This window comes from Alosa pseudoharengus, unplaced genomic scaffold (genome assembly GCF_046254945.1).
Source record: "Alosa pseudoharengus isolate Yale_2024_CS ecotype anadromous, Long Island Sound unplaced genomic scaffold, YU_APseudo_1.1 YU_APseudo_1.1_scf_7, whole genome shotgun sequence".
In the NCBI taxonomy this organism is placed as follows: Eukaryota; Metazoa; Chordata; class Actinopteri; order Clupeiformes; family Clupeidae; genus Alosa; species Alosa pseudoharengus.
In genome coordinates this window covers 31,988,934-32,015,283 of record NW_027468859.1, presented here as the reverse complement: position 1 = coordinate 32,015,283, position 26,350 = coordinate 31,988,934, and the positions used below count along the sequence as shown (strand labels likewise).

The following is a 26,350-nucleotide window of genomic DNA, read 5'->3' as shown; positions in this document are numbered from 1 at the left end:
CGCAACACAACTTCTGACGTCAGCTTTTCCAACCATCTACTTCTGTCATGTCACATGGGCTAGTGAGGACCATATTCCTAAGCCCTGGAGGTGCCTTTAGAGACAGCAACAATAACATCATTTGTAACACATTTGAAGTCTATATGGTGAGGAAAATCAAGGCCACATTATTGTTAAGTGAGTAAACAGTCATTTTCTTTTCTCTTAATGTTCTATGACAGGATAAAAAGAGACATGAAGTGCGCGCCGGCTAGTTACAAAAACTTTTTTTTTCTCATTTCGGTGTGTTGGTTGTTCACTGAAAAGACACATAGTGTACTAGACATATGATAATCTCGGCAGAGGCATGTGTTGTCTTGTTTAGTGTGAATTGTTCTCCACTGGAGAGTCAGTGCTTTCTTTCATTACATTACATTACATGAGGAATCAGTGCTTTGATTGGTTACTGCCATGAACAGAATCAGTGCTTTGATTGGTCACTGCTGTGAAGAATCAGTGCTTTCATTGGGTACAGCTATTGAATGGCAGTGCTGGGACGTATTACTGGGAAACCAAATTATTATTTGCCATTGCTGAAGAGGAAGAGGAGTTTGGAAATAAGACCTATAATATTTAATTCCCCTGGTGGATTGAAAATACTGGTAGTAGTAGTGGTAGTACTGGGAGTACTGCAATACAGGCCTATATAGAATTTCCACCAACTATTATGGTCTATTTTTATACTGGCTCAATCAAAATTAAAATAGATTTTTCTTCAAATATTTGAAATTAATCTTCAACAAACATGGACTTCAACAAACAGACTACTCGTACGTACACATACAAATATAAGATTACAACAATAAAATGTGTAAAATATGGTGCTGATCCTGATTTAAAATGTTTCAAAACGGCTGCCAGTCAGACAAACATCTGATCATCTGACGTTACTATGGCAACCTGGGTGAGGAGCAGTCATGGCCTAGATCTTTGTCCTAATATTTTTTTTATAAAGATTTACTGTCAAATATTAAACAAAAATAGAATACAAACTATAACAAAATAATTAAATGTGGAAAAGTAAAAACTATGGTTATCTGGAACAAGAGTAGTGGAAAGAGCAATGCATATACGTAAACACACCAGAGTGTCAACCATGCTTGCAGCCGTATATCAGCAACTTTGTTTTGATCAGATATGCATACACTAACACACTGCACACTTCCTCATTCCTCCAGATCCTCATTGTGATATGGGTGCAGTAAGTTCTTCTACACCTCAATCCTCAATAGATATCCCTGTCACAGCACTTAATAAGGTGGAAGTGTGTGTGTGTGTGTGTGTGTGTGTGTGTGTGTGTGTGTGTGTGTGTGTGTGTGTGTGTGTGTGTGTGTGTGTGTGTGTAGAAGTCAATACCACACTGCATTGTACTATGACAAAACACAAGGAGAAGAGTACTGACAACTGACAATTGAGAGGGAAATGAGGTAGGTGTGTGCTGTAAACAAAGCAGCAAAAAAAAAAAAAGAAAGTGTTTGAGTATGAGGAAAGTTTGAGGAAAGCTGATGTCTATCAGGAACAGCAAATGCATGGTCTAGATATGGTCATTCTTTTAAAAGAAAACTCAAAATACAAAAATAATTGTTATAATATAAAAAAAAAGAAACAATAAGAAAAGAAACGGCACAACTATGTATAACTCAGGAGGTAGTTCCTAACATCAGTACATGAGGATGTTTCAAGAGAGAAGCTTCAATTTCACAGGAGGTTGTCAGATGACTCCCAGACAAGACTACACTCTGTTTTGGTTCATTCCCTGAGAGAACTTCATCCTGAGAGAATTGTGGGTATAAATGATCATTTGTATCCTTTAAAAAATGCTTAATAAAAAACTGGCCCTGGATGAGGTACATGATAAGACTAATCACTGATTGATTGATTGATTGATTGATTGATAGCTGAATCCATTGACAGATAGATTAATTTGTGCTCTTTACAGTTTGGTCTTTCAAAAATGTCCTCCTCTCCCATTTGTGTTTTTTTTTCTTTCTTTGTGCACTTGGTCAGATAAAAAGAAAAGGCCCTGCATACACATACACACAGGCACAAGCGCATTCAGAGAACAACACTTTAAAAAATATACATCTTCTCAACTCAGTGTTTCACTTTTAGCAATGATTCCCCCTGCAGTTGGGTAAGAAAAGCAGGGGAGGGGGTTCACAAACTAATCTCCATGCCAAAGCCTTTGACACAACCATCATCTTTGGTGTGTGAAATGTATACCAAATAAACAAAACTAATCCAAAACTCACTCTCGGACAACCGACCAGGTGTGAAATCGTTACAAGGCATTTTTCTCATGATTTGTCAACACACTGTCGGACTCCACAGAGGCGAACGATCGCTACACCATGTGTGCTTTAGCCTCTATATAAGCTCTCTCTCTCATTTTGTTTAACTGCGTTCTTTTTTTTAACGTCGTTTTCACATTCAATATCGTCAGAGAAGAGTTGTCACATCAATAGTAACCTCTTGAGGAAGTCTCACGCAGATTCAAGTCTTAACGCAAAGCAGCTTGGTCTCCTTGATTCTCCCTCTCTTTTCAAAGAAAATAAAATCAAACTAACTTCTCTGAAACACTAAAAGTAAAACATGGGATTATAATAGTGAGGACACTGAATATATAACAGTAGCCAATAGCTGGATACTAGAGGTGGTGAATAGAAGTCGTTGGACTGTAGGTCCCTACTCGACGCTGACTAAAGACCCATGGTGAGAGGCTGATTTTTATTGTGATTTCTAAAGTTAAAGTTAAAGTAAAAGATATTTAGCAGGTGCTTTTGTCCAAAGCAACACAAACTCGCAACGGCATGAATGAAACCCTGGTCGACCGATTGTCAGACGGCGACATGACTGTTGCCCCAGGGCAGTTCCGCTCAAAATGGTCACATCCATAACGCCAAGTTATTTTCGAGGAATTACAAAAGAACCTGACCATCACAGAAACGATCACTCTTTATGTTGTGAAGAAGAGATGTAGAGTGGTGTAAAAGGTGCAGAGCATGATGGGTAGAGATGGACATGGGAAGTTGCAAGTCTGATATCTAAAGGAGATGGACACCATGGGTCTAGGCAAGGAAAGTCACACAACTGTCTTGAGAGAACTACAGCGTTAAACACTCAGTGAGACACAGACACAAATAGATACAGTAGATAGATAGATAGATAGATAAAGATAGAGGGAGACAGAAAGAGAGATAGAGCAGCGATGGTGATTTTGGTCAGTAAAAGGACTGAGTATATTACTGCAGGGGAAAAAGAGAGAGGACTTGATTCTGTCAGCTCGACAATAAAGAATCCTACAGTTTGCACCAGTCAGTGCATTTTTCTAACTGCCTACAATGAAAAACATCTTTTTTTTTCCTTATACTTGATAATATTTTTTTTTCATAATATGCTATTTTCATACACATATATTAAAGACTTATATTATAACTTTCAACTGTGGCACTGCCTGCGACTACATAAAAAAGCCAACAAACCCAAACCTAGATAAAGATGCAATCACTTCTTTAGAAAAATAATAATAATAATAAAGCAGTAACTGTGTCTGTGGTTAATTTTTTTCAGCTCTAACTGGATAATATACATCTTCATTTCAGGTCTCTCTAAGACTATATTAAAACAGTGAGGCTAACACTTAGAAGTGGTTAAGCTGTCAGTTATTCACAGATCAGGGCTGCTTCGGAAAATGGAAGTAGGGGGTATGTATTTCTACCACCCCCCACACACATGCACACAACCGCACTTGTGAAAAACATTCTTGGTGTCACGTCATGTCGAACACATAAACACATTAAGCACCTGACGTCCAGCCCTTATCGTTCTGTCTTCATAAACTGATCCAGGGACAGTTTTGCCTCACATCAGCTTCACAGACCCTGGTGTGCCAGGAAACCTTGGCACCAGGCTTAAAAGATAAAAATCGTCAAGTTGCAGCAAACACTGCTTTGGGGTTGTTGATTGGATCTCACGCTTATTTTTGTTTTCCCAAGAGGCTGATAAGAATAAGCAAAGTTGGAGGCACAAAAGTGGCCAACACGAGTGGAATAATCACGGAAGCTGCAGTCATATGCAACAGTGGCACCCTGGATAAATGCAAAACAAATACACTATTACACCACGCTATCACTGAGGCCATTACTATGTGCTATGATTTTGATACCATAACTGATCTACTAACAACAATACATATTTTCCTTCTTTGGCTGGTGTAATCAGATATTTCCTGTAGTCCCAGTCTTAATTCCCAGATTCATATATCATCAGGATAATATGCAACAAAATCTGCTAATACTAGATCATGAATGGATACATTTTTGATTTTCTGAGGCATTCAGTGGCATCTACGGTCATCTCTATTTCCTACTTGGGGTTGAAAGGATTTGGGACCTTTGCAGATTCCCACCTGTTTATCAGTAACCATGGTCTACTTTCTACAGCCAAAGGATTTGTCGCTCAAGACATTGTTTCTGAACTCATGTCTGAAACACACAGAGCCACAGAGTCACAGCCATGAATGCATGGTGACAGAATGCGTACATACAGTATGTTGTAATGCCTGTAATATAATGACACTATTGATTGCGGGGATTTTGGTTGTTGCCATGAGTTTGCCACATTGTCTATTTGTAGATGAGAGGGGCATTTTTTGGAAGGAGTCAGTATGACATGTGATGGCAATAATTTTGCGGTTGACTGCTAGACTGAGGACATAAAGCATTCCCTCTGAGACAGAGAAGCGGTTGAGGTGATTTTTCCTGAAAGAGCTCGTGGGGTGAGGCAGACTTTAAAGATTAACAGTTTGGTTTTGATTCAAGTCAGCCCACCACACGCATTTTAAAGACCTATTTCCTTTTTCTATACTCAAACATTACACTTCCATTTAAGCATTGGAGTCAATGAGAGCTGCACTTAGCCTTAGGTGATACATGACGCCTTTAACAGCCAGCCGGTTACCCTGACAACAAGTTACCATGACGATGCCAAGTGAACACAATGGAATGAAGGAAAGGGGGAGGGGTCTCCCCCCAAAAAGTGGGGGGAGCCAATAGCTGCACTGGCTGTCAAGGAGCATCCCCCCCTGAATGAGACTGTGAGGTAGATTCTGCTGGTCCAGACTTCAGGATGGGTGGGTGGGAAAGGGGGTGGGAAAAAAGAGGAAAGAGCAAGAGGAGAGGATGATTAAGGTGGGGGGAGAGAGGTTTGAGGTTTAACCCTTTGTGGTGTGCTGCCAGTCAAAGGCCAGGCCTCCCCGCAGCACTTCAGGGCTTCCTCCGGCGGTGCTGAGAGGAGGACGGCCCGCGGTGTGGCGGCTCGTCCCCGGCCGAGGAGCTCCCTTCCTGGGGAGAGGAGCTGCTGCGGCCCCCTTCCTCGTGGGACCCACCCTGGGACTCTGGGGAGGTCTGCGGGTCCTGCGAGCTGGACGAGGTCTTGTGGGGGCACTGGGCCACCATGTGGGTGATGCTCTGGCAGTAGTGGCATTTCTTTGGCTGGGGAGGCAGGCCGCACTCCTTGGCATGGTGATCAAGACCTCCACAGTTGTAACATCTGCAGGAATGACATGTTAGCATATAATTAGTTCATGAAACTCCACATACATCATTCGACTTGATAAGTACATATTATATTGCATTATTTTATATTACATAGACCATTGTCTTGCATAATGCGGAATACTATGCTGTCTCAAAGAAATGCAATCGTTGGCATCCTTTTCCATGCTAATCCACTAGGTGGCAGTACAACATAAGTAGAAACCAGGAGGTGAAGCTAGAGACTGGTGATGATGCACATAAGAAGAGGGTGAGATGCATGTCTCTATAGATTGCTCCTACACATCATCCAAAGCCGCTTGGACAGACGGAGGAGACCCTCATCTCCTCAGGAGTGACACATCACTGTGGTGTGGGATGTATACAGCAGGCACTCAGGCCTGCATGAATAAAACAAAAGAAAAGATATCCGCACACTGTTTCTAAAGCTCCCAGTTTAATGGTGGGTGATACGCAACGTTTCGACCACTCAGGTCTTCGTCAGGTGTTTTTTTACACCGTGAGTGGTCGAAACGTGTATCACCCACCATTATACTGGGAGCTTTAGACACAGTGTGCGGATATCTTTTCTTTTGTTTTACTCAGTATTTCTAGTATCCAGCACCTGTAGAACCGGTATAGATGTGTGATGTGCGTACACCTCCACACTTTAATCAGGCCTGCATGACCATGACTTCCACCCGTAACACAAACCATACCAACTGTATGAGATTTATACAGTATGACAACCGTCTCAGAAAATATTATTTTATAGGCGCTCAAGGTTCATTGATATGGCCAGTAGCTACAGAGTGCCCAGAGTACCTACCACATGTCCATCAACACCCCAGAACGCCATCCCAACCACCACCACCACCAGTCAGAGTGCCCATGGCAAGCACCTGTCCGCCACCACCACCACCATGTGGTTGGCCAGTTGCTTGTGCACCATTTGGGTGCATTATGGGAAGATGACCTGCTAGTGGATGCAGTGGGATGCTATGGTTATTATGGGATGTAGCGATACACCGTGAATCGGCTAAAAATTGATACAAGTGTGATACAAGATCACAACCAGTTCAGATAAAAAAATCGGGCATTATCTGCTTTTGATTTCACTTGTTCGACGTCAGACATCAGTAAACATTCAGTTGTTGGTTGGTTATTCGTAGTGATAAAACACAGACAACAATAGTAAAATTGGGAGTCAGATAGATTGGTCAAAAGATTATTCTAATTTAAACCAACCTCATCAGGGCGCTGGATAATAGGCATGGGACTGGGACACTTAGCTGTCAACGAGTTCAGACTCAGTTTCTCAGTTCCTCTCAGTTTATATAAATGAAGGAATATTTTCCAGTCATAATTTGTCAGCAGGTTATTCTGATAAAAAAAAAAATCATGAGAAAATCGTATAGTGAAGGTAAAATTGTCAATCGTACCGAATTGTGAGTTGAGCGTATTGTTACATCCCTAATGGATATGGTGATCGTATTTAGCAGATATTTACAGAATATGAACATTACAATAGTTAAAATGCTCCAGGTAATGTCCTACTAGGCAGCCTTGAACATTACAATAGTTAAAATGCTCCAGGTAATGTCCTACTGGGTAGGCTTGAACATTACAATAGTTAAAATGCTCCAGGTAATGTCCTACTGGGTAGCCATGGGTTTTGGCAATCACATGGACGCTACTTTGATCATTGCAATGGTAATGGACTTTCATGGCAATGGTATTTCCTGATGCCAGTGGCCTCTTGATTCAGAATACTGTGCCCTGCCACAGTGAAGATATCTGGACAGGGAAAGGCTGGCATGGTCACTTTTAAGCTTCTGCCACTGGATTGAAATGTTCCCTCAATTATGTAAGATGCTTTCAAGCTGTCAACAGCCTTCTGGTGACAATATCTTCATTTCATTAATTAGCTTTGCGCCAGGCTTATGCAGAGACCTTGTGGGTAACCAAGGAGCTGGCCGTTGCCATGGTGACCTGTGGGCCTGGAAGCAACAGACTGGTGGGATGACATTAGGTTGTTCCTAAATATAGAGGGTCTAGTTTCTCCCTGACACGTGGGACACACACAATCATGTATCATTATGTATGTGTGTGTGTGTGTGTGTGTGTGTGTGTGTGTGTGTGTGTGTGTGTGTGTGTGTTTAACATTGTACATTTAAATTGGATTGTACATCATCCAATCTCCTTCACAGCAGCATTAGCTTCTCGGTGCTACATGCAGTAGCTGCAAGCTAACAGGCAAGCAAGAAGATGACATAATATGACATACACATAGGCTTCAAATGATGCACACACACACACACACACACACACACACACACACACCTGAGAGTCTGTAAATTCTTGGCATATTTTGTGGGAGAAAGTGTGTGGATACAATTGTGTGGATACCCCTCAGATCCCAAAACATTCCTCTAATGGGGACCAAGGACACCTGGACACCAACACACACTAACACACAAACACATACTCTCACACATCTGTACTATAAGGACCAGCCTCAAGCTCTTCTCCAAACATTGGAAAAAGATTGTTACTGCCACTAGTGTTATGACCAGTAAAGTGACTGAACATTAGGTGGCACTGGTGAGCAACGCAGCAGTGATGTCGGCTGATTTGCAGAAGTAAATGGAAGTGTTCTGACCTGGGAACAGCTTACATGAGCCCAAACTGCTGAACTCTATTCACGAGCCTGACTCTAGATCATCACGTACACAGATTGTGAGTCATTCAAGATCACACTCACATATTATGAAATTTTCACTTCTTCAGTGCCTTTACACATAAGTATCTGGGATTAGCCTGGTCCTACCAGACTCTTGTACATTTAATAATGTACAGAGAGTCTGGCCACTTTCCATTGCCAAGCGTTAACTTCCTTGAAGGCGAGTACTCTATTGAAGTGTAAAACTATTGGATCTGCCCAGAGCCACTCTGGATCTGCCATAACCAATCGCTAACGTTTGGTCTGTCTTGGTATGTCTGGCTCAAACTAGCGCACGACCTCAACGTCCTCGTTCTCAGCCACTCCCTGTTCGCTGATTGGACCTGTAGATTTTTGCAGGAGAAAACCCACGAATACACCGCAGACCCAGACGACGTACTGAAGGGAAATGAAAATTGAGCGGAAGTACGTAGGAGGGCGGAGCCAGGTTTAATCTGGGACGGCTAACAACGCAGAAATGATGAGATGAAATGAGATGTTTGTTTGTGAGCTACATGCGTCTGGAAATGTTACTTAGTGAGATGAGATGAGAATGAGCCATTCAGAACTTTTCTCTACATTACGGAAACTTTTTGAATAAGTAATTATGTTGAGTTTTATCTATCTGGACCAAGTCACCACTCACAACTAAAGAACAAAACTTTTATCCTGTAAGCTTGGGATTTGTTACCTAAATGTCAAAATAAATCAATCGTGTCATTTACTTTACTTACTTTACTGTTTCTTAAGAACCATGCAGATAAACTGGATGCTTTGAACAGGGCACTTCACACAGAGTTGAACATGATGACGTTGTGCTTCTTCCTTTTGGTATAACATATGACACAGGAATCCTATTTTTATGCATGTTAATTACGAACTCTGGACTCTGACTTGGCACTCACTGTATTGTATTTTGTGTTTTTGGCTACGTTTATACGGTGACGATGAAAAGAGAAGACGCAGAAGTGGCGTCTCGTCTTCATTTTTTTATTCGCGTTTAGACGAGCATTCTCAGGGGGAAATCTTTGTTTATATGAAGACGCAAGAGTATGTGATATTCGATTGGATATGCATTCCAGACCGCTGGGTGGTGGTGTGATAGAACCCCGGTACGTTACGCGCAGACATTCTAATTTGACAGTTTAGCCAGAGAGGTAATCAAGGACCTTTGGTTTAGCCGTTTAGACGGAGACGCAACCCGGGTCGTCTTCAAAACTCTACACTCTGGAAGGAGTCTTCAGATTTTTGCGTCTTCAAGCCCCGATGGCGGGGTCGCCGTGTAAACGAAAGGCACTTATGATAAAATATTTTGTTGTCTTCCTTCGCAATCGTTCTCGTATAAACGGTCCCTTTATCTGATGTCACTGCTACTCTTACTGTATTTGAATGTACAATATGTGATTGATAATTTATTATTTGTATGTTCTGATTTTTAATTGGACCCCAGGAAGACTAGTCTGCCACTTCTGCGCCGTCAACTAATGGAGATCTGCAACTAAACAATAAACAAACAAACAGATCTTTTATTAAGACCTCAAGAAACTATGACAAAGGGGGTCAAATATGTCACCTTTTTTTTCCCGACCTTTTTCCGATGGCACACCTCAAATGAGTTAACCCAGATGAGGGACGATGGGAGATGAAAGACCAGACCAACCCCTACCACTCAGAACCCTTTCAGCCCGTCCTGCTGCCCGGACCATAGACTTTTTTTCAGTGTCTTGACACCACTCCCTCCCATCAGTGCTGGGTATGCTGGCTCTATCCCAGTTCAAAGACATGACTACACGGTACATTTTCCACTTAACCTCACATTTCTGTTCCCTTTCTGTAACTCGTCTGTCATTCATAGTGTACAAGTAACACTCAACCCAAATATTTTTTATGAACACATGATCGACCACCATTAATTGCAAGAGTTTTTAAATGTTATTTGGAAGGAAAGGGAGGAAAGATGTGGTAAAAATGGGCTCACATCACCAGATCTGAGCTGTTCATTTGGGGATGCAGATTTCAGTTGTGGCTCAAACAGCTTCATGTGCTAAATCCAACACTTTCTAGTCTGTGGCAGTGTAGCATTGTCTGAATCTAAATGTCAAATAATATTAATTTCCATTTTTAAACAAGGATGTTACAGATGTCACTGTAAGGTCCTGGCTGCAGGCTGCTTAGCCTCTAGTTACCGTTTGAGATCAAGATAGGTATGAAGAGAAATGCCAAGGGATGCATTGAGGTTGTTTAATGCACACTCCCATAATGCACTCCACCAACTACCACAACAACAGAAGCTAATGGAAGAGTGAAAGAGAGGGGTAAACACACATTCCAAATACCCATTTCATGCCTCTTTCAAGGCCATCTTCCCCCTTTTCTACCAGATAGTGTTTGTGCATCACATGAAGCCCACATTGCTGCATCCACAAATGTCTATAGACAATTTCACAGGCTATAGGCACAGGCCCTTTCACAGGCTTTCTGTTGATACGCATAGATGTAAGACTGATGTGACATCACTGTACTATACATGAATAATCTGATGTATAGCACATATCGGTACACACACAGTATGCACAAATCCTGAGCATTGCTCACATACCGTCCTAATGCATTCCCTCCCAGTGATTGCATACTGTAGGTTTAAAGGTGCTCTAAGCGATGCAATGCGTTTTTTAGGCTAAAACATTTTATGTCACTTACTGCAAACATCACCTAACCAACCGCTAGCTGTCTGTGTCCTGAATACACTGTAAAAAAACGTGATCTCTGTGGACAGCCCAGGCTTCAAAAACGGCAACAAAAACAACCTGGGCAAACCTAGCCCATAAAAACATAACAAACCAACAAAACCAGTTCCAGCAAATCACAGACGAGATGCGCATTTAGGAGAGTTTTAATTGCACGGGAGCAGCACGGGAGGGGGAGGAAGTAGTGAGCTAGCTCTCTGTTTTGTTTGAAAGTCAACAGAAGTGATGTTACCCAGCATCGCTTAGAGCACCTTTAATAAAAGATCAAAAGCCTAGGCTGTGTAGACAGATGCAGGGTTGTAACGTTTTCACCTTCGAGCAAAGACCAATGTCCATTTCCCACACTCTCTTTGCATACGCGCCTACGTAAGTACTCAAGGCCAGGCCGAGAACTACAGTCGTCTACGAGGGTCTACTCTCTCTTTGCATGTATACGCACATGTACGTAAGTACACAAAGCCAGGCCGAGAACTACAGTCGTCTATGAGTGTCTGCTCTCGTCTTGATGGAGAACAGGTTCCAGGCCGAGAACTACAGTTGTCAATGAGGTTCTACTCTCGTCTTGTTGGAGATCAGGTTCCAGGGCAAGAACTATAGTTGTCTATAAGTGTCTAGCCTACTCTCGTCTTGATGGAGAATAGGTCCCCTTTACATTCAACTTTCAATATTCTGCTTTATCCAGCAGATGTAATGTTATTCAGTTCAGTATCTATACGTGTTCATATTGCATTTTACATTCTATAATTATTATTTTATGTTTGAGCTGTAAAATTGTATCCATAATTCCTAATTGATCATGAAATAAAGAAATACTCGCAATCCTGAAGGCTGATATTGACTCATGCAGCAATACATCCTTTTTCAACTTTAAAAGACTGCAATGTGTTTAAAAATTTCAAACTACAGGTAGGGTGTCACTCTTAATGCAGGAGAGGAGACACATTCCCACTTCTGCAAAACTGATCAATTTAGCATCTTTGTTTCCTTGTGAGCCCTTCAGGTTGAACAAATCTTCATCATTATAACATTCAAGTGGAAGTTTGTGACTTGGATGTTAATTCATGGGAGTTGGGATTTTCCCCCGTGATTAATAGCTAATGTGCAATCTAGGTAACATCCTGTCTGAATGTGGATTGTATTCTCACTACCATGTTAGGTTGGAGACACAAATGTACTTTTGGACATTTAAAAACTACTAAAAACTTCATACTCTGCATGGGACTCTTTTCCTCTTCTCTCATATCTGCATTATCCAATGATCAATGATCAAAAGTTGTTCTATTGTTCTGTGATACAACTGTGCTACTCTATTGAGGGTTATGGTTATAGTTTGATACATTCCACATATCTGAATCAAATGTATCCACTTCAAGCAGCAACAAAGCCTTTCACTGTGGCTAAATGGGACCATCGACAAAGACAGAACTCCACTTCCATTGGACGTGGTCCTCAGTTTTAATCGAACAGCTTCTGCACATGGAATGTTCTAGAATGTCACCTCTTTGTGGACGGATCAATCATTCTAAGGTCACAAATACGATGACATGTATCAGATTCAGATTCAGATTCAGATTCAGAAAACTGTATTAATCCCATCAGTGGGCAATTAAGTTTGCAGTCCCGGTCTCCATCAATCTACAATAAATATAATATATATAAAAAAAAAAAATATATATATAGAAATACAAGACCTAAAGAAAATAAAATAAATAAGAAGATAAAAGACATATACATCTTAACACACACATACAGTCAGGCACCCTGTCCTGTCAGTGACGGCTCCCACACACAGCTGCGTGCATCGCGTTGCTGGAGACGCATCCCATTCACTTTACATGGGCTCACGTGATCCGTTGCCGAACTGAATTGTGGGTCCGTTGCGTCGCGTTTCTCCCGCCGCTCGCGTTGAGGAGTTCAGCTGTTGCTGCACCGACAGACGGCACTGGCCAATCAAGCCAATCTAAGGACGGCACCAACCAATCACATTACGGTTTTACTTCAAGTCATAGCTACCGTCGGGAACACCCACTGGCATGCGTTGACGGAACGCAGCTGTGTGTGGGAGCCGTGATGAACAGCGCTCAGTAAATCAAAATTTTCAGTAGTGTACTCTATCCCTTCAACCTTATTTAATAATCTAATGGATGTAGGGATGAAGGATCCAGAATACCTTTTTGTTTTTGTCCTGACAGAATAACAGCGCCTCCCAGAGGGCATTAATGAAAATTCACCACCTAAAACATGATCAGGCTGACTGATTTTAGCCTTTTGGACTGCCTGTTTGTTAAACAGAGCACTCAGACTATTTAGCTGTGTTCCAATAATCTTTGATGAAGTGTTAACAATGCTGCTGAGACTGTTCTTGTCTTTGACTGATAGGCTATTGAACCAACATAAAAAAGAAAAAGTTAAAAGACTCTCAATAAAAGACTGATAAAAGTTACGTAAAATGGTTTTAGAGACACTGAAGGAGTTAAGCTTCCTCAGCAGATGAATTCTCTGTTGTCCCTTTTTGACAATTGTCTCAGTGTTTACATGAAACTTGAGCTCAAATATTGTACCTAAGTACTTGTAAGAATCAACGATTTCCACATCCCCCCCATGTATGACACTTGCTATTGGTTCTGCTTTTGTCCTCCTAAAATCAATTATGAGCTCCTTTGTTTTGGCTACATTTAAATCTAAAAAATTATTGTCGCACCACTTCACAAATGATGTCAACGCTAGCCCATGACTGGAATGTGGACCTTGGAATAAAGATAGCAGTGCAGTGTCATCTGAAAACTTGACTAGGTAGCTTCCTTGTTGGGAAGACCTGCAGCTATCTGTGTACAAAATAAATAACAAGGGAGAGAGTACACATCCTTGCGGCGAGCCAGTGTTTGAAGTAATAGGTTGGGACAACTGACCATTTACGAAGACTCTCTGTGTTCTATCTGTTAAAAAATTTAAAAGTAGCAATAGTTGATTCGGTACCTGAAAATCATTTGCTAGTCTCTCGATCAGGATATGTGGCTGCATTTTGTTGAAAGCAGAAGAAAAATCTGCAAATAAAAGCCTAACATGGGACCCAGGCTTCTCCAAGTGTTTATATACTGTATCTAAAATAAAAAGTTTTGCGTCATCAACAGCAAGAATGGAAGAAACAGGCCTGGGATGAAAGAACACATTTCAATGACAGTGTAAATGTATTCCTGAAGAACTACATCTTTCAATTCTCTTTCTCTATCCCACCTCTCAGGCACGTTCAACCCTAGAATATGAGCTGAGCTTCATTTTAAATAAATGGAGCTTTTAAATATAGCACAAATGCAGCGGGTGCAAAAAGCCTCCACTCTGTGCCGCAATCAGCTTGCCGCATAACCATGGCAACAGCCATGTGCTAGCGTGAAGTGATTGCCTCAATCAATGCCGCCGTGGAAACGCTCTCCCGCTCCAAGCAAAGGGCACATTATCGTGTGGCGACATGATTCCAACGCGCACTGATGTGGACGACATCCTGTCAGTCAGAGCAGCCTCTTAATATGCACAAGTACGCGCGTGCATACACACACACATATCATCATCCAGATCAAGCATTCACACACACACATGCACATAGACACACATACATGCGCGCGTGCGCGCACACACACACACACACACACACACACGCACATCATCATCATCCAGATCAAACATTCACCAATGGACAGATATACACACAGAGACATATACATATCACCATCCAGATCAAACATTCACACACACACACACACACACACACACACACACACCACTGTCTTGACGCCCACCCACCCCCACACACACTCACATACCATCCAGCTTCAGCCCTGATTCAAACACACAACTCGACGGTACACAAACATAGACACGTCACACACAAACACACACACCGCAAACAACACTTGTCATCTTCATGATAACTTCATTACAAGGTGTATAATTTGACATTAAAGACAGTAATGATGTGTTAATCTAAAAAAGAACAAAATTTTAAATAGCCTTTTGTTCCAGCTGCTGAGTGCTCAAGGGTGTCAAACTTCCATTTCACACATCTAACACCCTGAAGATAAAAACCCCCATTTGCAAAATTAGTGAGAAAATATACAAGTGGTCACAAAAGAATTCAATTCGTTCCTTTGTTGAAGCTGAAGCATGTAAACGGAGCCTATCAGCATTTCATTGACAGAGCAGCTATATAGCAAATTTATTCCTTCATTCACCCCCAAAAGTACTCAGGCCCTCTTAGTACACTGTTATTTCTGTTATTTTGTCAACATATTTTTTGGAATAACTCCCACCCACATTTATAACAACTGTTTAAACCCAACATACAAACCTTTTAGATAGATAGATAGTTTATTCATCCAAAAGTTTTTTTTTGCATCCTGAATCTTCAGAGCTGTGTGTTTGTTTCATTCTAAGTAAACTACTGCCGCTGCAACACCACGATCTCCCCTTGGGAATGAATAGCTAAGCAGATTTGGCAAGTTTAAAACATGATTAAATACTATACAGCGGCAGTCCCGACAACAATAACTTAGTCATAACTATCATTACCATGGTAACAGTCAAATGCTACACCATCACAAACTCTCAACCCATTTTAAAACGAATAATAATAAAAAATGTAACACAATGTAACACCTCACATAGTTGTGGGGAAAAAAAATGATTCTGTTCAGTATCGCGATATTTTCTGCATGCAATTATATCGATACACTAGCACAAAGTATCACAATATGTAAATAAATAATTGAATTATCTATTTTACTTTTATTTGCATCGGGTTTACTCAGGGTTTACTTTGATAACATTAAATTGGTTTATTATGCCCACAAGGTGGCGCTTGTTGTGGCGTTGTGTTGTTGTGCATTCAAGGCAATATCAAATGAAAATGCCTTCACAATCACAACCTGTTATACACAATGCTTTGTCTTCTTTCACATCGAAAGTGTGGGTGTATTTCGGTTTTCAACAAAAAACTAATAGTAAGGACCTTGACATGCACCATGCCATGACAACGTTTCGGTTAAAGTGTAGAAAATAATGTTCACATACTTAAACGTCCTTAATTTTTGTTCACATACTTAATTTTCCTTAATTTTTGTAATGCCTTTGAATAACATGGTAGACATGAATTGCAATATATCGCAGAATATATTGTTGTATCACACTATGTTAAGAATCGTAATATTGTATCGTGGCACAAATATCGCAATAGTATCAAATAGTCACATTTTTGCCAATTCCCTTCCCTATCACCTAATGTATTTTAAAGTCACACAAAACATTTCAACTAACACAACAAAGACACCCTTAAAATCCATTTGCCACAACCAAAATCTCCCTCTACATTCACCCACACGCAACCTTTTTCTGTATCCATGCCCCCCCCCCCACACACACACACACACACACCATCCACCACCACCACTCACCGGTCTCCCTTTGGTTTGCGTTTGAGGGGAGGGGCCTTGCTTTTTGGCCGCCTCTCGCTGCCAGCGCAGGGCCCGCCCCCAGGTCCAGTGACCCGTAGCGCCTCCAGACCCTTGCTGGACCTCTGGAAGGTGAACTCCACCGGCTCCCCCTCACGCAGGCTGCGGAAACCCTCCATGACCAGCTTGCTCTGGAGACACACACACACACACACACGTGTTGGCATCAGTGGTTAAAAATAATAATAATAAAAATAATAATTGAAAATAATTTAAATATAAAAATCATACTTTTCTAAGGCTGAGACATAAATAATAATAAATTGTTTGTAAATGTATACAATAGAGGTCTTCTGAAAGAAAGAAAGAAAGAAAGAAAGAAAGAAAGAGGTCTTCTGAAAGAAAGAAAGAAAGAAAGAAAGAAAGAGGTCTTCAGAAAGAAAGAAAGAAAGAAAGAAAATAATTTAATGTATACAGTAATAACTGTGCTTTCTGTTTCAATTAGCTCACTCTAATTGATAGGCCTATGTTTTACATACAAATGATGATAATCATGTAATAAGCTCTTTTGATATTGGTGTAGTGGATACAATGTAACATAATTTCATATACGTCAAACAACCCATATATCAAAGGTTCACACAAGACACAGGACTTCAAAGAATAAATCGTTTTGAAAAATCTGAATAGCTGTTTCACAAACAAAAGCTTATAAAACCAAACAATAAATTAACATTTAATTATGACCAATCAGTCAGAAACCAGGCGTTAACTTTGATTAGCATTAAGAAAACACATCAGATTGCTTATCAAAAGTTAAAGAAATGTTTCCGATCATATTATTAGAATTGCTATTATTATTATTATTATTATTATTATTATTAGAAAAAGAAGAAGAAGAGGTAGTGGAGGCTATGGACATTGTGAATATGCTGTTGCAGGTCGCATGTATACCTTGCTATTTCTGGTGTTTCTGATATTAACTAAACAATCCGGTTTCTAATGCACTGAAGCTGTGGCCCATTAGTAAACCCATAGGTACATAAGGAGGACATCTATCGCTTTGGACAAAGTTGTCTGCCAAATCCCATAACCATCTATCTCCATAGGTACATAAGGATCATATCTATCTCCATAGGTACCAGTACATAAAGATCATATCTATCTCCATAGGTACATAAGGATCATATCTATCTCCATAGGTACCAGTACATAAAGATCATATCTATCTACATAGGTACATAAGGTGGATATCTATCTATAAGTACATAAGGAGGATATCTATCTCCATAGGTACATAAGGATCATATTAGGGATGTAACGATTACCGGTATAATGGTAAACCGCGATAAAAATGTTGATGATAATAATTACCGTTTTCATTTCAAACATCATGATTATCATTGTTGATTACCGTGGTGTGGAAACTGTGTGTTTAATCCTTCCCAGCTTCATCCGAGCCTGCTTTTGACATATAGTATGCCTGGTACAATGGAACAAAACTGTACCCTACTGATTCTGTTGTCTAATTGATGGTTTTAACTACGATTCGGATTTAGGCTACACCAGATTTTAAAAGGTGGAACTTTTTCACTGCAAAATGTGCACTGTATCATGTAGCCACTCTGCGTCTTTTTATGTTCGCGTCCACATTAAATCCATTCCAGTTACGTTATCAGGAGAATACAGTAGCCTAAAGTTTTATTTTGAACACTCACTTTGGTCTCACTCATTGCATCCAAATAACAGAAATAGCAAACTCCAAGTTATGGTAGGGTAAGTTAAGCTATAAGCACATAGCCAATTAAACATGAAGAAAAAAGTGAACGGGACACTTTTTGAAACTATTTCAGCTTGTGTAGGCCTATCAGTGCTTTTTGAACATATTGAACACACTTTTAGAAATACCGTGATTATACCGAAAACCTTGATAATTTTGGTCACTATAACCGTGAGGTTAAATTTTCATATCGTTACATCCCTAGATCATATCAGGTACATAAGGATCATAACTCCATAGGTACATAAGGAGGATATATATCTATAAGTACATAAGGATGATATGTATCTCCATAGGTACATAAGGATCATATCAGGTACATAAGGATCATAACTCAATAGGTACATAAGGATGATATGTATCTAAGGATGATATGTATCTCCAGGTACATAAGAAAGATATCTAAGTTACAATGAGTGCATTGGGACCCCAGTAGTACACTCAAAGCCCAGCCAATAGGGGCTGCAGTGCCAGACAGTACAGCTATTTACAGTATATCTGATCCAGTATATCTGATACCAAATGGATCAAGATAGAACCGAGGATGTGCAGGAGACAGAGACAATAACCATCACCAGCTTGAAAAATGTTTGATGACTATCGGTGACTGCAGTTGGAAATTACTGGTTGATTCAATGTTTTTCATAATCGTTCAAATTTTCAAGGTTTCAGGGGGCACTTTCACTTATATCTGCCTTGCTAATGACATGCTTCAGCAATTCATTCACACATCAGTCCCAGCCCAGGGGCCTCTCTTTGTCACACCCAATACATGTCACTTCCTGTCAGCCCCAGCATCAAATCAGAATCATCTGCAGTTTAAACATCATTGATTTTCAGTTGAACAAAGCAAACACACTACAGGCTCAAGGAAGACTATGATTTATGATATTTTTGCAAAAACACCAGACGACTTTACTATGCCCATTAAATACATTTTAAAAAGTGGCATTTAAAATTGACCACCAGTAAAAAACCATTTACTATTCAAAAGTTTGCTCTTAGACACACATGTTCAAATACAGGAAGCTATTGAGCAGTGAGAGGCGTATGAAATTGGAATTGGAAAAACTATTTTCTCAGAAGTATGCATTGAGAGAGCGAAAGAAAGAGGAAGTAAAAAAGAGAAAAAGAATAAATGGAACGAGAGACAAGAGATAGAGGGGGAGGAAAAGAGAATAAAACTAAAGAAAAAAGAAAGAGCTAGAGGAAGTGGTTTACAGGAGTCACAGGGAGTTGAGTGGGTTGTTGTCTTCCATTCTTTAGATCTCAAGAATAGACGCAACAATGGAAGCACACATTGTGAGCTCAGATGAGACACAAAGATAAATAAATTAACGAAAAAGAAAACACACAAGCAATGAAGTCAAAGACAAAAAAAGAACAACTAACAGTAGCTTTCACCAGAATAAACGTCAGCATTACCCTTCAGAAGAAAAAAAAACTACAAAGATGAACTTAAGATGTTTGAATTGATATTTTTAGTCAAGCCTCTCTAATGTATAATTCCTCTAAATTTCACAATTATGGAAAAAATTAGAACAATTCAAACACCACAATTCTGTGTTTTCTGTGATTATGTGAATGACAAGGGCATAGGGACATAATGAAAGGCATAATGACATATAAGAAAGATGAAATTACAAGATTATAAATGTGATCACATGAAATGTGCCAGAAAATATAGATGAACAACACAATGTCGCATCACCAAGACCTTTTCCATTCTACACAAATGGGAGATCAATATTTCATTTCTGAAGAAATAATATTTCATTGATTCATTCACACAAAAGGATTTGTTAAAATAGATGAAATTGTATTCATATTTAGAATGCACAAAAACCATTACATTGTGCAACAAGTAATGTTTTAGTCTCTTGAAAGTTGCCCAACAACACACTCAGATCAATTAAAAACACAGAAAGCTGCAGAGGCTAATCCACCAATTCACCACCAATTATCACTTTCACAAGCCATCATGTATTTCTATCGATTCTTTTTCTTATCAAAATTATAGCTAATTTCCAGACCTAAATAACTTAATATCATCAACACTGATACCTTCACATCTATAATTCCTTTTTCATCTCCAATTTAAATGAGCTAATTTCGTTTCTATGAAAAGAATTTTTATATTTACTTTTCTTTGATTGTTTGTTTGTTTGTGGGGGAATCTGAGCTAATGATTGAAAAAAGAAATGCATAACAAACTAACAAAGCTCTACAATCTGTTGAACAATTCATTTATAGGTACAATATTTTCAAAACAAATTATTTCCTTTCAAAAACAATAATGTGCTGCTCAATTAAATAAATTAGGAGGTCTTTGAACTATACTCATCAGTTCAAATCAAACATGTTCACACTCTTCTCAAGCTTTTTAAGTCACATGCTGCAAAACCTGAACTAGATCTACACAGGGTTAAAATTACACAAGCTACACTAAGAGTTACGCAACATAACTTCAAACAACCCGAGTGCATCCCCTGCAGCATAAGCCTTTTCAGCTTTCTGTCCTAACAAACTTGTGACACATCTTTTGAAATAATTCCAGTTTGGGGTGAAATTTAAAAACTACACCCCAAAACCCTTAACATCTCCCTTGTGTTTACACTGAGTAACTTGTGGAGATGTTGCCCATTCACTTCCCTGTCCACTGTCACTGGGGGCTTGGCAGCAGCCATGTTGGATGTTTTGGTTTGGGATGGGCAGGGGGTGGGAAAGGACAGAACCTTTCCTCTCTGCCAATCACAGGGCAGCACAGTGACTGAGGAAGTGAACCATGAAAGTAAACCACAGGGAGGACTCGACAAGAGCTCTGTTCACAAAATCTGCATAATGCTTCAATGTATTTTCTTTCATTCAATCGAAATTCAACCTAATGTGGTTCATAAGAGGTGATTTTGACAAACATTTAAAGACAAAGTTATGGCTGTTACATCAACCTATCGACAGACAGAACATTTTAGACATACCTGTGATGATGATGACGATCATAATCAACTACATGAGGTTTCTTATTGTCTTCTCACTAGAGAGGCAAATGTTGCAAATGTCTCAAAATTTTTTTCATTTTTAATTTCAGAAACTTTGCTTTAATTTAACTCACACTTTCTACTTCTATATAAACTATTTTAATTATTAAAACTATTAAAACTATTTTATTCAAATATATTTTGTACCAAACCATATAGCACATTTTGTACAGCACATATATATTAACATATATCCATTACAGTGATAATGACATTTTAAGATACAACAGTAAATTCATACTGCAGTGTTTCCCATACATTGACTTATTTGTGGCAGCCCACCACAATAACATTGACCACCACACAATGATTTTCCATGTTGTACTATTTAAATTGGATGGAATTCATTCATTGTAGAGCTATGTGCACCTTTGCACAGCCTCTCCTTCTCTCTTGTCTCTCAACAAACCTACATGTACGTTTAAAGAAAACATTAACAATCCTGCAATTGTTCGCATAAAAGTCGACTGGATAAATTGTGCTTAAATCTGCATCATAACCACACTGCGCTAATTTGTTAAAAACTGTTGCATTCAAGTTAACTCTGCAAACCTACCACCACAAATAGAATATGGGAAACACTGTACTGGCTGAGCAAAGTTCCTAATAGACACTTCCACACAATCACACATGTCCTATAACTCTTTCTCTCATATAGAGCTGGTGGATACAAAAGGGGAAAGGGTTACACAGCAGCACAAAACAAAACGTTTTCTGTTTCTAGAACCTTCTAACTTTCCAGACATTTGGGACCAATTAGATGACTATGGAACAATTGTGCCATAATTGGATACACAGTACACACACGTTTCAGAGTATTATAAAGCTCATAGGAACACATATAGTGATTAATAGATTTTGCTGTATGAATATGAATCCAGTGATCCAAACCAAATAAAACCAATCCTGGCTGATCTGGTTTGTCTCTGCTGAGAGTTGCTTCAGTAAAAAGTACAATTCTCAGCAGTCAGACTGAGAATATGTTTCAGGAGGGATCTGAAAGTTCCCATGGATCTGAATAGATCTGAACGTTTCCCATGGATCTGAATAGATCCGAACATTTCCATGGATCTGAATAGATCTGAACATTTCCATGGATCTGAATAGATCTGAACATTTCCATGGATCTGAATAGATCTGAACATTTCCATGGATCTGAATGGATCGGGTTCCTGCTCCTAATCACTGATCTAGGCGCAGGCTTAAGAGGGCCTCTTACTAGTCCACAGGAAGTTCCTGAGCAGACGCGTCATCGCTCCGTGACAGCAGCCTCTTGCCTTTACCAGGTCAAAGGTCAGAGGGGCTCGTCTCCCTGGCCCCTCCTCCAGGCCCCTCCCCCTCTTTCTTTCTCTCTCTCTCTCTCTCTCTCTCCTCGTGCGGTTGTACTGTGTGCGCGGAGCTGAAACTCCTTTGCCACGCTGCAGCCGAGAGACAGATTGAGAGAGAGCGGAGAGAGAGAGAGAGCAGAGAGAAAGAGAGAGAGAGTGGAGAGAGAGGGAGAGAGAGAGCAGAGAGAGAGAGAAAGAGAGAGAAAGTGGAGAGGGAGGGAGAGAGAGAGAGCAGAGAGAGAGAGAGAGAGTGGAGAGAGAGCAGAGAGAAAGAGAGAGAGAGGGAGAGAGATTCCCCCCACTCGCTTCAAATTAAAACCAGCACTCCAGGTCTCCATGATGGAACGAACAAGAAGAAAGAGAACAACCCATCACAGCGCCCATCAAAAGAATGAGGGCTTCTTAAGAAGGCAAGGGATACAGGTTTAAGGAGTAATATGGGCTGGCTGCTTGTGAAAATATGTGTGAGTGAGAGACAGATAGAAAGAGAGAGAGAGAGAGAGCGAGAGAGAGCATGTGCATGTGTGTGGCATCGAGAGAGAGATTGAGAGAGAGAGAGAGAGAGAGAGAGGAGTGAGAGAGAGAAAGCGTATGCATTTGTGTGTGCGCGCGTGTGTGTGTATGTGTGTGTGCATACATGTGTGTGAATCAGAATCTGGAGTGGCAGGCGCATGTTGTCCCCGTGACCCAACGGATGTCCTGCCTGAGGTTACGGCAGGTCGGAGAGACGGAGAGATACAGAGAGTAAATAACACGGACACACACACACACACACACACACACACACACACCTCACCCTGCCTGCTTGCCAGGGGGGGAGGGAGTCTACATGGAGGGGCTGTCAGGACGTCAGAATAACTAGAATAACGCAGGTATCAGAGATGGAGGACAGAAAGAAGGATAAGAAAGAAAGAAAGAATGAAAGAAGGAAGGAAAGAAAGAAAAAAAGAAAGAAAGAAAGAAAGGAGTAAGGATGGAGGGAAAGAAAAAAAGATGAAGAGTGACCCAAATATCCAAATAAATGGCATGAAGTGGGAGGGAACCACAGAAGGAGATGAAGTGAATGGTGAGGAGCAGACAAAGATGGAGGAAAAGAACAAGGGAGAGAATGTAATAGAGGAGGAGAGAAGGAGGGAATGGAGGGAGAGAGAAAAAGGAGGGAGAGAGGAAAGGGAGGGAGAGAGAGAGAGACATAGAGGGAATGACAAAGCCAGCAGGGGGAAGGAGAATTAGAGACAGAAAGAGAGAGAGACAGAGAGAGACAGAAAGAGAGAGAGACAGAGAGAGACAGAGAGAGAGACAGAGAGAGACAGAGAGAGACAGAGAGAGACAGAGAGAGACAGAGAGAGAGACAGAGAGAGACAGAGAGAGAGACAGAGAGAGAGACAGAGAGAGAGACAGAGCATTCTCTACTGATCAACACTGAGGAACAAAACCTTCATTTGATGTGAGGTCTTGCCAGGTCAACCACACAACCCTGGGGTCAGAAGTGGAATACCCACACACACACACACAAACTTCCCTCTCATACATATTAGGCTTGTCTCCATGTAGACTAAAAAATTTAACAACTGGATCTGTGTGTGTGTGTGTGTGTGTGTGTGTGTGTCCATGTCTATGAATATGTGAATGAGTATGTGTGTGTGAGTCACTGGTGCATGAGGCTTGACTCATTCGAAGAGTGGCAACCTCCCATTCTCAAACTCTTCACTGGCCATGGCTGGTAACAGGGAACCGCAATTCACTAGAGACGAGAGGACATAGACCCTACACCACCCACCCACACACACCCACACACACACACTCATGCTCTATCTCTTTACTAGCTTCAGGGATACATGTGTCTGCCAAAGCTTTTAAGCTTAAAGATAAAAGAGGATGAGCATGTGAGAAAGAACTGAAATTGGACAGCAAATGAGAGAGAGAGAGAGGATGGTAGTAACGAGAAAGAAAAAAAAAAGAAGAGAGAGGGAGGAAAAAAGGATCCACCAGCAGTAGTGGCGTCGCCGTGACACCCAAGACCCCCTCCACAACACATTTTCATTATGCAGAGTGACCTCTCACCTCGCTGCCCCCATCAAACGCTTAAGAAGCTTCACACTTCCTCCAACACACACACACACACAGACACACACACAACATTCTCCTATTAGTTCTCAAATCAATAAGACATTTTCTGTTCTTTAATGTCTGCATGAGAACAAATCAGTGCCAAACACCATGCTGTACTACCGTCTCAGGCTCAGCTGCCCTTCTGAGCCGCTCAATCACGCCACCCCCTCCTCACACGATTCCTGGCTTCCAGGACAACTTCCTGTCCCCGTGCCTCCAAATCAACAGCACACACACACGGCCTGTCATTACCTGACAGCCACTGCATTTGATCTGCCAGGACATACTACATCATGCTAAACCTCTACAATTACAAAGTCACACACACACACACACACACACACACACACACACACACACACACACACACACACACACACACACACACACACACACACACACACACACACACACACACACACACACACACACACACACACACACACACGCCTGCTGTAAAATAAAAACAAAAAAATAATTTAAGAATAGAAAAATAAGATGGATTCATATTTGGATTTAAAAATGTGTTAATTTATTATAATGCATTAAATAAGCCTTTTATGGAGTATTACTAGTGGATTTTAACACAAGTGGATTTACCTCACATTTTTAATGGATTATTTTAACGGGGAATGGTCCTTTTTAATATTCATATGAATCATTCATCTTTAAAACTACTAAGACAAAACCCTACATACTTAATTTGTATAAATTCTTCACTAAACAAATTGAAAATAATTGTTTACTAGACAAAATGCAAAATATAAATGCTGTATAAAATATATGAAAATATAAACTAATGAGTAAATAAGTACCACAGTAACAACCAACTATATAACCAACTATATAGATTTTAGATTATAGATACTTCTATATGCTTGCATTATTTAACGATTTAAACTTTACCTGTTTTCTAAATGTTTCTTAAAAATGTGTGTTAAAAAACAGTTAACTACGCAAACCACAGTAATATGTTTTGATCATGGAAAGAGTAAATTATGTAAATGCTTATGTCAGACAGAAACCAAAAGGTGTATTTAAATCAAAACAAATTGATAAGAGAAACAGGAACAGCATAGTTTTACTCTTAAATAAAATATATAAAAAACAAACATTTAGTTTAAGCTCATTTATGCGCATAACGCAGAGGGATTGTTTAACTAATGCACAGCTCTTTGTAATGTTTATGAGTAGTGATTATTTTAAACCACTTTCTCACAACCACACACACTTATGTCATGCTAAGTGAGACCATCAAATCTTACAGCCTTCTCAGAACAGAAATAAAAAAGCACACACCCTTCCCAAGTCTAATGACAAACACACACACACACACACACACACACACACACACACACACACACACACACAGTCACCTCTGTGAGAACCTGCCTCCAACCAATGAGACGCTGTGAAAGCCGAGGTCCCTCCCCCTCCACAGAGTAAAGTCATCCGATGCCTCCAGCTCATTTTCAGTCACCTTCACAAATAGCTCCTTCACCTCCCAATTACACACTATCTTCACCTTATATGGGCTTCTCTTTTTTTCGGCAGGAAGTCACATGGCTGACCATGGACTTTCTTGTTTTGCTCTCTCTCTCTCTCTCTC

General features: G+C 40.3%; 1 protein-coding gene across 1 annotated transcript in view; it reads right to left on the bottom strand.

The window, feature by feature from the left end:
- Nucleotides 1–4,978: 4,978 nt before the first annotated feature.
- lin28b (lin-28 homolog B (C. elegans)) overlaps nt 4,979–26,350 on the bottom strand; it is a 27,748-nt gene continuing 6,376 nt past the window's right edge. The window contains exons 3-4 of the mRNA XM_076272966.1: nt 16,487–16,674; nt 4,979–5,589 (exon numbers count right to left, since the gene is read on the bottom strand). Of these exons, the coding sequence (XP_076129081.1) occupies nt 5,304–5,589; nt 16,487–16,674 (474 nt within the window). The 3' untranslated portion in view covers nt 4,979–5,303. The remainder of the gene's footprint in view (nt 5,590–16,486; nt 16,675–26,350) is intronic.